Source organism: Piliocolobus tephrosceles, chromosome 2 (genome assembly GCF_002776525.5).
Source record: "Piliocolobus tephrosceles isolate RC106 chromosome 2, ASM277652v3, whole genome shotgun sequence".
Taxonomy (NCBI): domain Eukaryota; kingdom Metazoa; phylum Chordata; class Mammalia; order Primates; family Cercopithecidae; genus Piliocolobus; species Piliocolobus tephrosceles.
In genome coordinates, this window is record NC_045435.1 from 6,841,838 (window position 1) to 6,854,687 (window position 12,850).

Sequence of the window (12,850 nt, forward strand, 5' to 3'; positions counted from 1 at the left end):
GTGCAGTAGAAACTGAACAAGCCTTAAGAATACAGAATATATTCCCTGAGCTAGGCACTGGCTATGAACTTTAATGTTTAATATATGATTGAATCCAGCACATTGTATGGATAAAGAAACGGAGTCCCAAGCCCTTGTTTGGCAACATTCATTCAACAAATACTATGTGTTACCCTATGTCAGAACCACAGGTTGCTGGGGGCTATGATGGTGAATTACCCAGACATGGCACCTGCTCATACTGGGACCTCAGATAAGGCACTTACTTTCTCCTCCATTACTGGGGGCCTTACCTGTCCCCTTCTGTTGATACTTCTTCTTTTTTGGCTTTGAGAGAGAGAGAAGAAATGATAAATAAGATATAACCCGAATTTAATTCAATAAAATGCCGTGAAACATGACAATAGACTGGGGTCCTAGGTGGGCAGACCCTCTGGTCAGGCCAGGACTTGGTGTGATCTCTCTGTTATCAAGAGCATGTATCCACTGGGAACAAGCCCTTGATGTTCCTGACAAGTAGCTGCTGGTACAGTGCGGATCCCACAAGCCAATAACTCATTTCCTTTTTCCCTCCCTGCCCTGGAGATTTATTGGGGGAAAAAAGACATCATATCTAATGAGGTATCAGATGTTGATGTATTTTTCTTGTTTCCAATTTTCTTCTTTAGGGAATAGGGCCATGTAGAGATGTTTAGAAGGTTTGTCCACATAGTGTCGAGCTACCTAATTTTAAAAAACCTGAAAAGAAATTGGTATCTCTTCATGCGTTTTGCAAATATCCAGACGTTTAACTTTGCATAAATAGTGTTACCTGAAAGTTTAAGTTAACTTTTTTCATTTTTTGCTTGTCTGATCTGAGGCAATCCAGTTATAAGTTTGGAAAAATTTCCAAAACTTATGGTTCAACATCTTAGTAAGATATGAAAATATTTGCCAATATATCTTTGTGATTTTGTGCAATCCTTATATTTTTATTTTAAAATAGTCATATCTAGTAGTCCTAGAGTGAGTTACTTCCCAGAAAACAGGTAAGTAACTCTGGACTTGATTTTCTTAATTTGTACATCAGACTTGATCACCTCCCTTTAGCTATAAAACCCTGTGACCCAACCCTACATCATGTAAATGTGATGCTGCCAGGATGCTTCCAAATTAAGTTCCCTCGGTGAATCTGTGTTTGGAAGAGTTAAAGCTCGGGACTCCTGCATTCTCCTGTTCTCTGCCCAGAGACTGTATCTTTTGTAATCTCTTATTGATTTGGTCCCTAATGTGTCCATCAAAACTACAGAAAGCAAGATTTGTGAAGGAGACAGAAAATGAGCAGGGGCGTTTCTCAGACCATTGCTGTCAGTTTTGAACTGGAAGATGTCATGGTCTGTTACTCAGTGCTTAGTCTTGAGTGATGTTTCCTAACCTTTTAAAAACTGTTTTAAAGTCTTACATGCTACCATAATACCAATTTAGCATTTTTGCTTTCTTTAAGGAATTAAAGTGAATTTTTGTCTTGTGATTTGTTTTTAGTTTTGCTTTTCTGATATGATTCACTAAAAGTCCAGAATTAAGTATGATTTTAATACAGAAAATTAAATGCAAATAGTAAAATTCAAGTAATTAAAACTATGAAAATAGTAAATATGTTTTTAAACTTGGCTTTTGAGGGAAATGCCTATCTTAAATTGAATACATGGGGCAAGATGGGGTGGTTCATGCCTGTAACCCCAGCACTTGGGGAGGCTGAAGCCAGGGAATCGTTTGAGACTTAGCAATGCAAGACAAGCATAGGTAATCTAGCAAGACCCCATCTTTAAAAAAATATTAAAATAAAAAAAATAGCCAGGCATGATGGCACATGCCTGTAGTCCTAACTACTCAGAAGGCTGAGGCAGGAGGGTCACTTAAGTCTGTGAGTTTGAGGTTTCAATGAGCTCTGATTGCACCACTGTACTCCAGCCTGGGCAACAGAGCAAGACCTGGTCTCTTAAAGTATTGATGCTAATGATAACAGATAGAACGCATAGAAAATTTAACACATGGAGAATTTGTTACACACTGTTATTAGTCCATTTTCACACTGCTGGTAAAGACATACCCGAGACTGAGCAATTTACAAAGAGGTTTAATTGGATGTATAGTTTCACATGGCTGGAGAAGCCTCACATTTATGATGGAAGGCAAGGAGGAGCAAGTCATGTCTTACATGGATGGCAGCAGGCAAAGAGAGAGAGAGCTTGTGCAGGCAAACTCCCGTTTTTAAAGCCATCAGATCTCATAAGTCTTATTCACTATCACGAGAATAGCATGGGAAAGATCTGCCCCCATGATTCAATCACCTCCCACCAGGCCCCTCCCACAACATGTGGGAATTCAAGATGAGATTTGGGTGGGGACACAGCCAAACCATATGACACAGTGAAGAGACTGATAGCCAGTATGTTTGAAAATGTCCAATAAATCAAAGCAGAATCCTACCCAACAAATGTACCAACTTAGTAGACCATGTTTCTTAAGAAAAAACTACATATAAAATTTTTTTAATGTTTTATTGTATATGCTTCAAGCAGGCAACATGAAGTTTTCTTATATGTATACATAGTGAAATAGTCCCTATACTCAAGCAAATTAATATCCATCCTCTTGCATAGTTACCATTTGTGTATGTGGTAAGAGTACCAAAAATCTTAATTTTCCAATATACAATATTGTAATTATAGTTCTTGTTTTCTATATTAGATTTATAGTCTTATTCATCCTATGCATCTGCAACTTTTTACCCTCTGTTCTACATTTCTCTATTTCTCCCTCTCCATCCCATCCCTCATAAACAGTTTTATTCTCTATATATGTGATGTTTTATTAGATTCCACATGAGTGAAATCATGCAGTGTTTTTCTTTCTGTGCTTGGCTTATTTCATTTAGCATAATGTCCTCCAGGTTTATCCATGTTATTGCAAATGGCAGGACCTCCTTTTTTAAGGCTGAATAATACTCCAGTGTGTGTGTACCATAATTTCTTTATACATTCATCCATGAACATTTAAGTCATTTCCATACCTTGGTTGTTGTGAACAATGCTGGAGTGAATGTGGGACTACATGTATCTCTATGAGGTGCTGATTTCATTTCCTTTGGATGTATGTCCAGAAGAGGGATTGCTGAGTCATAAGGTAGTTCTATTTTTAATTTTTTGAGGAAACTTCATACCATTTTCTATAATAGCTGGACCAATTTACATTTCTACCCCAACAGTAAACAAGAATTTCCTTTTCTCCACACCCTTGCCAACACCTATCTTTTATCGTTCTGCTTAATATCCATCCTAATAGAAGTGAGGTGATATCTCAGTGTGGTCTTAATTTTGCATTTCCCTGATGATCGGTGACGTTGAGCACTTTTTCTTTATACCTGTTAGCCATTTTTTATGTCTTCTTTAGAGAAATGTCTATTCAGGTCCTTTGCCCATGTTTTAATTAGGTTATTTGGGGTTGAGGGTGGTTGTGTTATTTTGTTTTGCTATTTTGTGTAAGTTCCTTATATACTTTGGATCTTAACCCTTTATCAGATACATGTGGTTTGCAAATATTTTCTCTCAATACATAGGCTGCCTTTTCATTTTGTTTATTGCTTTCTTTGCTGCACAGAAGCACTGTTTTTTGCAAAGTGTGGACATAAACAGTTCTTTATGCCATGAAGGGAGAAATAAACTTCCCTAAAGTTAATTATCACTGCAACTCAGAAAAGCTGTATTTTTGAGGTAGTAAATCCTAAAAACAACATCCTCATTCCAGCAGAGCTCATAATGGGACATCAAGAAGTATAATAGCTTGTTCTAAGAACACATGGTGTGAATAATGAGAGATATAAACAAAAAATTAGGATTACACACACATCCCTAAGGGACATACAAAGGGTTTGCCAAAGTCAAGACCTAGCCTGCCAAAAATTAAAGGAAACAACTGTGATGGAAAAATGTACAGAAGAAATAGAGGAAAAGGAATTTCCTGGGTTTTAGGCTGTGTTCTGATTGCATTTTACTTTCCTATTGCCAAGATTGCAGTTGTGCATAAGATAGTGTGGGTGAATGCTCGGGGGTTGATATATCAAGACTTCCCCATTCAAATATCCTTGCCATCTACTAAGTTATCTGATGTCTAAAATACCATTTATAGATATACAGTATGGCCTGGTGCAGTGGCTCCCACTTGTAATCTCAGCACTTTGGGAGGCTGAGGCAGGAGGATCACTTGAGCTCAAGAGTTCAAGACCAGCCTGGCAATATAGTGAGATCCCATTTTTACAAAATAATAGTAGTAATAAGCTAGGTGCTGTGGCACGTGCTTGTAGTTCCAGCTACTACTAGGGAGGCAGAAGCAGGAGAATTGTTTCACTTGAGCCCAGGAGTTTGAAGTTTGAGGCTGCAGTGAGCTATTGTCATGCTACTGCACTCCAGCCTGGGTAACAGAGGAAGACCCTGCCAAAAAAAAAAAAAAAAAAAAAAAAGGAAGAAGAAAAAACAATATGCCTGTAAAAGGAATTAGTAATATATAAAGAATACAAACGTCTCTTAGGAAGGGGTAGCTTGCCTTTTTTCCTTAACAGCCTGATTTTAGGCTAATGTGATTGCCAGCTAAGAACATGTTTTGAATAAAGAAATTGAGAGCATTGCCTGTGAAAGTCTAGGATCTGGATGATTAAACAAACAAATAATAAGAGATCCTAGGTCAGCCAGGGACTCACTGAGAACATGGGATATTCTTAATCGGGAAGGAGGCTTGGAAAGAGAAGAGGACACTGAAAGACAAGAGATCGTGAAAGGAAACCTTATAATTTTACATTTTAAAAAACTTCCCATGGTGCATGTTGAAAGTAATAGGAACAGAGTGCTTGAAAAATTCATGATTTGAATGTTTTTTTCTGTGTTGACAATCAGAACTGTTCACACAAAAGATGTTAGGAAAATTGATAAAATTTAGACATTTTAAAAATAGAATTTATAAAATTATGCTAGATTTTTTAAAAATTCCTTTTTATGCCCTGCTAAATTAATTTGAACAATGCTATTAAATATTTTGTTGTGCAAACATGCTTTGCAACTTCAGAAACACACAATTTGTTGCAAATTATCATTTATGACACTTATTGGTGGCATTTTAAATCACTCCTGAGAATTAGCTATCTAGAAATCTATTGTATGCCTTTATCAAGTAGAGATTGAAAACTGATTTGCTTCTATAAACATTGGGAAAAAGATGACTTTCTAATTGTCTTCGAGCTCCTCAGAATTAAATAAATATTTTTGAACCCACATTAACAGAAAAGAAGAAAGTGGTCTTTACAAAAATAAAGTGAACTACAGATTATAAAATGAATGTTCAAATAATTTTGAGTGTGACAATTAAAGGTTTCAGCAGGGAGCAATTTTGTCCCTTAGGGAATATTTAGAATTACCTGGAGATACTTTTTGGTTGGTAGAACAGTATCTGCGGAGCACAAAATATTCCAAAAGTTTGTGAGAGCACTGTTGGAATCCAATGGGTAGAAGCCAAGAATACTGTTCAACATCCTACAGTATACAGGCCAGCCACCCATACAAAAAATAATCTAGCCTCAAGTATCAATAGTGCCAAAGTTGAGAAATCTAAGTTCTATATAGCCTTAGGACTCTGAAAAATCCTATCGGATTATATAATCGGCTCAAGGTGGCATGATCAGGGTATCCCAAAGGGGCATAAATTCTTTCATGCCACTAGACTGTTTCAAAATATTATGAGCAGGTGGTAATATTATGATTCAACATGGAAAATAACTGAATAGAATTAATTCTAATTATACCCTTTCAAATGGGGAATACCATAATTGCTGGGGAACACAGGCTTAGAAATGTTACTTTTCTTTCTTTGAAAAAGAACATCCACATTTTAAAAGGAAGTTTCTCAAATAGTTGCATAAAGAGGAATATTGGGAAAAAAAATATTTAATTCTTTGTACTGAATTCCCATAGAGATTAAAAGAGAAGATATACATCAATATGAGGCTCAAATACAATTTACTGTTTAATTTTTTGCCACAAGTATTTTCAAATAGCTTAGTTTCCTATGTGTGTTGTTTGTGGTTTTCTAAAATCTCAATGTCATAACTTACTACATTTTTTACCATGTATAATAATGGAAATTTTCTATAGATTAATTTTTTAAAATTGTGAGTACTTGAATATAAAATTCCAGGAAGCATTTGCAATGCAACCTATGCCTTCCAGAAATTCTATTTATCAATCGGATGACTTGAGATGTATCCAAGTATTGGGTTGTGATTTTTTTCCCTTCACGTCAATGACAATTTAGATCTTAAAGAATTATCTAGGGTTAATAAGAAAGAATTTTGAAGACTTATATTAGTTCCTGCTAGAGCCACACAATAAAGTTGTTGACTGGCTGGTGGGGAAGGGAGTGCAAGATTAGATTTTTAGTCTGCTACCTGATTATGCATTGAGGGATGTATTTTTGGACACTGCAAATGAGGTAAATTGTTTGTTCTTTGACTTTTTAGCTAAGAATGAAACCTTGGCATTACCTGCCAAATCTAAAACACCAGAGGTTGAAAAAATCTCAGCACGATCCACGACAGGTAATGAGATTGCTATGTTGTTGACCTTGAGAAAAGAAAAAAGTGCTTTTCTTTCAAATACTAATCTGCAGCCTTTTTTTCAGTAGAGAGCCAGTAGGAAATTCATTTTGATCATAAATGCAAAACAGTAGGAGATTCCATGTCTCTAACGTTTGGGAAAACAACAGCTGCAAAATGAGCTATTGAATCACATAACTGATAAGTAATACAGAAGCTATATTTTTTACTCAAAATGAAAATTATTAGTTAAACACTGAAATATTTTTATATTAAAACATCATACCACAAGTTTAGTGCTGTCCTTGTGTATGATGACATGAGACCATTTTTCATTTCTACACTTTCACAAGGGGTCAGTGTAGCAAAATGCCATATATTCTTCACAAATCCATAGCTTAATATCTGTGAAAATACTTGAATCATTTAGAAACAAATGTCTCTGGAACTTTAGCAATCCTAGCGTAGAGAATATAGAATAGTTCAGTAACAACCCTTTAAAGAATTAATGCAGTAAGTGTTTTCTCCATAGTTTATCACCATTACTAACATTAAGCATTTCTTCTATGAAAGAACTACTCAAGTCCAGTCTGGCGGGGCGGCAGGGGGGTGGGGGGACATTAGTCTTTGAGCTAGAGTTTTTTCCAGAGAAGTACCACCTTATCCAGGACTTGACAAAACAGACATCTGGCAAGAATTCCCCACAATCTATATTTAGCAGAGTAACTCCAATCTGAAGTGAATTTTTCAGTCCACAAAATCCTATAACTTGAAATATTGATGATATACCTTTTACTGAACTTCTGGACTCATAACTGGTCCAGAGAAGATAAAAGTTGTTGTGGCAGTGAAACAACTTCAGGAAATCCATTGAAGTAGGAATATGTCTGAGAGAACAAGATGAATATGGTCCTTTTCTAAAGAAGACAGATGGACCTTTCATCCCCACCTTCACGGGATTTGGAGCAGAGGTAGCTCCTGGAGTGACCCATTTGGATGAACTTCCTAGATGGTTTCTGACTTCAGTATATGTGATCAATATCCAGAAAAGCATAGGCATGGCCCAGTGGGTGACTCCCAGTCCCTTTCTCCCTCAAAGATTCTGCCCACTTTCCCCAATTATACTTTTTTCTCTTGGCAGCATTTCTGATGGGAGAGTCTACATTTTTTTAGTCCTCTGCCAAACCCTCCTCAGAGTTTTCCACTTCAGAAACACTTAGGAAAACACCACAACTTATTACTCAGGGTTATTGTGTTTATTTTGTGTCCTTGCCCTGCAACATTCTGGGGGTTTCTGGCTCTCAATTCAGATCCCAGTGATCTTAGTTCTTATTTCTCCAAAACTATTTAATTGAGCTTTTTATTACCTTTAATCTAGCATTTGGGACAAACCTGTGGCTGAGGATTTAAATTCTGATCATAATTTCAATTCATTTTCAAGCTTTGCATGTTCATTGCAGTGTAAGAGTGAAGTCTTGTAATATGATAGCTCTAAGTAAGACTTTTAGCCCCAAGTCATCCTATTATTTGCCCTTTTATTCATTTAATAAACTATTATCTTGATTATCCTTCAGATTCTTCAATAAATGATTTAAAAAATAATAAACTATTATCATGTGCTTGTTTATTATACCCCAGGTATTCTGCTAAGCCCTGGAGATAAAGAAAAAAGGCAGATTTAAAATTATGATTAAGCTTGTAAGTGCTTCAATGAAAGTCAGGTCAGAGTGCTTTTTTGGATAGAAAGCAAACCCAGAAAGGACCAGTTGGAGAGGAGTATCAGCTCAGGCACTTGAGACAAGCCAAGGAGCTCTTTACATAGTAACACAAAAAGAAATGGGCTGTACAAATACCAGTTTCTTATTCTGAAAGGCAACAAAATGTGTCTCCTGGTCTTTGGTTGCTTCACTTTATCTTAATTTGTAAAGTTGTGTTTTTACCTTTCAGAGACTCCTGAAACAGTTCCAAGAACCACTAAACCCACTACATCTAGTGCATTAGATGTTTCAGAAACAACACTGGGTAATTCTAAGAACTTTTTTTTTTTTTCTTAAAAAAAAAAAAAAAAAAAAAAAAGAAGTAACAAGAATATAACTCCCTGGACTCACAGGAAAGAAACCTGATGCCTTAACTTCTCTCTCCCTCCCCACTTTCTCCTTTTCCTTCCTTCCTGGCAGTGGTTAACCTTCCTATTTCTTGGACAGATTCCACTGAAGAGTTAACCACATGGCTGATCCTGGTGACTGACCTTCTGGGCAAATCTGGATGCTAATTGCTAACTGAACGCCCTTTTTAACCAGTCTCTGGGTTATATAGACAGAATACCAGCCTTTTAACCCCCAAATCTTGGGGGGAGAATGAAGGAAACCTGGAAGTCTTGATTCTGTGCTTTCTGCTTAAATTGGCTTTGGAAAGTCTTGTGCATACTAAATTTGGGGTGAATTCCCAAAAGTGTCATTGCTTTTAAATAAGAATTTCATGCCACCCATGTTTGATGTTTCTTAGCCCAAGAGAATCTAACTTGCTTTGTTGTTCTCTTTCCCCTGAAGAAAAGGAGCAGCATGTGTTTTGTTCTGTAATTTGATGTTGATCTTCTCTGCCACACCACTGCCTTTTGAATGTGTACCTTCACATTTTAACAGCTACGTAACTTTTCCACAGAAAGTTGTAATTTCCATTAAAGGTATTGGCTGCTCTGTGTGCAAGAGTCTGTTACAAAGTTTGCTGTGCATGATCACGGTTAAGCCACAACATCAAAACCCAAGTCTAGCAGTTGCTAACTGCACTCTTTTTGTATTGTAGTTGTCAGCAAAAGGACCCCGGAAACATTGCAAACTATTGTAATACCTCAGTTTGAATTGCCACTGAGCACTCTAGGTAAAAATTGATAAATACTGCAGCTTTATTATTACCTTGGATATTGTATGCATGCTTCAAAGAAATCCTGTGAATTAATTATGCTAATTTATACCCAATCCCTTAAAGGTGACACAGTCTTCAAGTTTAGGATCCCAAAGAGGCTCTCCCTATGACGAATCATTCCGGTTGGGTTGTTTTTCTTTTAAGTGATCATATTTTAATATTATGTTTGATTCTTTTAATTCAGAATCAATATGTCACTGAACAAATTGATAATTTCTGTATTTTTTGTAAATGTTTTTACTCTTGTCACTCTTAACAGAGAAGATATATTTATGATATTTCTGTAGACTGCTTCTTAGAATTCTTAGAATTTTTCTGAGTGAAGTATGAAAAAAAATGAGAGTGGGGTGCAGTGGCTCACGCCTGTAATCCCAACACTTTGGGAGGCTGAGACGGGTGGATTGCCTGAGGTCAGTAGTTCGAGACCACCCTGGCCAACATGGTGAAACCCTGTCTCTACTAAAAATACAAAAATTAGCCTGGTATGGTGGCACACACCTGTAATCCCAGCTACTCAGGAGGCTGAGACAGGAGAATCGCTTGAACCCGGGAGGTGGAGGTTGCAGTGAGCCAAGATCATGCCATGCACTGCAACCTGGGTGACAGAGCGAGACTCCATCTCAAAAAAAAAAAAAAGATGAGGGAGGAGCTTACATATAAAGTCACGTGGTTACCGAAATTCTATTTTTAAAAGTTTTCAAATGGACATTTTCTAGTTCAGATGTGTTGGCTTGATTTAAATTTAAATGAAATATATTTAAGAACACACATAAACATCGCTGAAGAAATCAGGAAACTGGTTTAATAAGGGTGGAAAAAAAGATTCCAAATACAGTAGCTTAAATTTAGTCACTTAACTATAAAAAATTGAAAAAGAAACTTTATTACATTATTCAACATTGAAACAGAGATGTAAGAAATACTACTAATGGTCTCTCAACATGATTGGCCTTTTCGTGTTTGCTTTTGCTTTTCAAGCTTAACATTTTAAAAATCTTTGTTACTTGCACCTCAGGTCATCTAACTTTCCTTATGTGTTTCATTACAGCTCCAAAAAGGCTTCCAGAATTTCCTGAGGCAAAAACACCCTTCCCTTTTGAGAAACCTGGGGGCACATTGGGTAATAAGGGTACCTTAAATTAAATATTAAGGCTGTGGGTGGTGATTGCTTAATTCTGCAGGACACATTTACTGCATCTTATTTTTGCAAACCTCATGAACTGATAGGCAAACAAGTGGTTGATTTGATTTTTTTTTAAATAAATCTATTTGTTTGGATTTTCAACAAATTCAGTAACATCCATCAGTCTTAATTCCACATAATCCACTTAGCTTTTTGTCCTTAAAGATGTTGACAGTCTGCACCAAACTCTGGTCTTTGACCACTAATCAAATGTTCTCTGGATGGATACGTACTGATTTCTTACTGGTATATAATGACTTTTTATTGTATTAGTATATTGTAGGCTTCTGGTGGCCACTTAACCATACCAGCAACCTATTTCTGTCTTGTTCTCCTCAAAAAAAAAAAAAAAAAAAAAAATCTTCAGCAAATTCCATTTCTTTTCAATATAGCTTCAAGTGAAAAGCCATGGATTGTGCCTACAGCTAAAACATCAGAAGATTCCAAAGTTCTGCAGCCTCAAACTGGTAATTAAATCCTTTTCTTAAAAAAATCGATTATAACAAGGAATATTGAGTAACTTACTGTTTTTATTTTTATGGGTTCCTTAATTGATTATCAGTGTGCTTTGTAATAAATGGAAAACCTATAATACATTTGTTGATACTGAGATGAATCTCATTTTTCCCCATTACAAAAGCAAAATGGTTTTGAACGTTTTAAAGATACTTGTTCTAATTTCTGGATATAATATCTTAGAAATGTGGCCAGAACATGAACTATGAACTGGCTCATTAATAAAGATCTCTTTGGTGACATGAAAGCAGTACCAAAATAAGAAGCATCAGCGGGGGTCTGATTTAACAATATGAGTTTCATATTCTCTTGCAGGGAATATTTGCTGCTTTTGGGCAAAATAAATAAACATTTAAGAGCTTACTATGTGAAGATAGTATACTAAGTTCTAAAATTTGTAAGTACAGCATGATGTGTAAGAGAGACCACAGGTCCTTGCGGTTAATAATAGACCTTGGTTCCAGGCCTTACTCTCCTAATAACCATGTGATGGCTACTTTTCTCTACTTTCGGAAGGCATTGGTTTCCTCTTTTGCAAACTGTAGCAATTGGCTTTATTTTTCCTGTTGAGAATTCTTGTGTTCCACCGCTAAAATTGATTGAGATACGTTTCTTTTACAAAAAAATATTTTTCTCTTTTAAAAAATTCTGTACATCTTTTGATGCCTAGCAGTCAACTAAAGAGTGTATTCAGCATATAAGAATTGTAAGAAGACCTCAGAAACCATTCTTTATGATTACTTCCATGATTTTTGTTTTTTTGTATTTTAATTTTTGTTTGCTTGTTTGTATTTTAATTTTTGAAAATCTTCTAGTTGTTTTGACTTTATTTGGGGTACATAGCATATAGTGTATAATGAGGTTGGGTGTTTCATGTAATGAACTTAAATGCAGCAGCATTTTGTGGTGTTCTCCAGAGTCCAGCAGAGGACTGGGTTTGAGAAAGGATGAGCATGAGCCATCATAGATCTTGGTGAAATTATCCTTTCTCTAGTATGTGTAATGGGCTCAGATATTAGTAAAAGATAGAAGATGAGGTCAAATTAAGGGACTGTGTCTACTATAGTCGCCCCTAGTTTCATTAAGTGGGAACACACTTGAAAGTTGGCCATGGTTGTTCGCTTATCCAGAGAATCCTCAAGCTGTATCTAAGTCTTGGATTTCCTAGTCACTGACTTTAAAATTCGAGTGCAGTTAACTAAGGTGGGTGCCAAAACCCCTTTAGGAATCCAGGTCACCTGGGTCTAAAATCTGGGTTTTGAGTTGAATTTCATACTGAGCCTCTGGTTCCATCACCCAGGTGCAGCTGCATTGTAATTATGATGCAACAACTAGTCTAGGGGCATATGTGATGGTTTAACCTGCTGCACTGTGACAGCCCTGGCTGTGACTCCCACATCCCTCAAGAGCACCTGAGCCAAGTGCCTTTGGGGATTTTGGGACTAGATAAACTTTTAGATCCTTTTCATCTTTTAGCTTTTGGGTTAGAACATGGGGAACATAGGGTTCTTTTGGGTTTAAGCAATATCTAGTGTTTGGTTTCTATGAATATTCAAGAGCAAACTAACCAAAACATCAAGGAAACCACTTTTGAGACTTTAATGCCTGGC

At 36.4% G+C, this 12,850-nt stretch overlaps 1 protein-coding gene across 10 annotated transcripts in view; it reads left to right on the forward strand.

Annotated features, from left to right (window-relative positions):
- Positions 1–12,850, forward strand: part of ABI3BP (ABI family member 3 binding protein) — a 251,566-nt gene that overhangs the window by 120,141 nt on the left and 118,575 nt on the right. For 5 of the 10 annotated variants that reach the window (XM_031935108.1, XM_031935109.1, XM_031935107.1 and 2 more), the window contains exons 10-12: positions 6,545–6,622; positions 8,567–8,641; positions 11,117–11,191. In XM_031935108.1, the coding sequence (XP_031790968.1) occupies positions 6,545–6,622; positions 8,567–8,641; positions 11,117–11,191 (228 nt within the window). Of the gene's footprint in view, positions 1–6,544; positions 6,623–8,566; positions 8,642–9,421; positions 9,497–10,589; positions 10,662–11,116; positions 11,192–12,850 lie in introns of all 10 variants that reach the window. The other 5 variants (XM_031935114.1, XM_031935102.1, XM_031935104.1 and 2 more) reach the window with 2 other exon arrangements.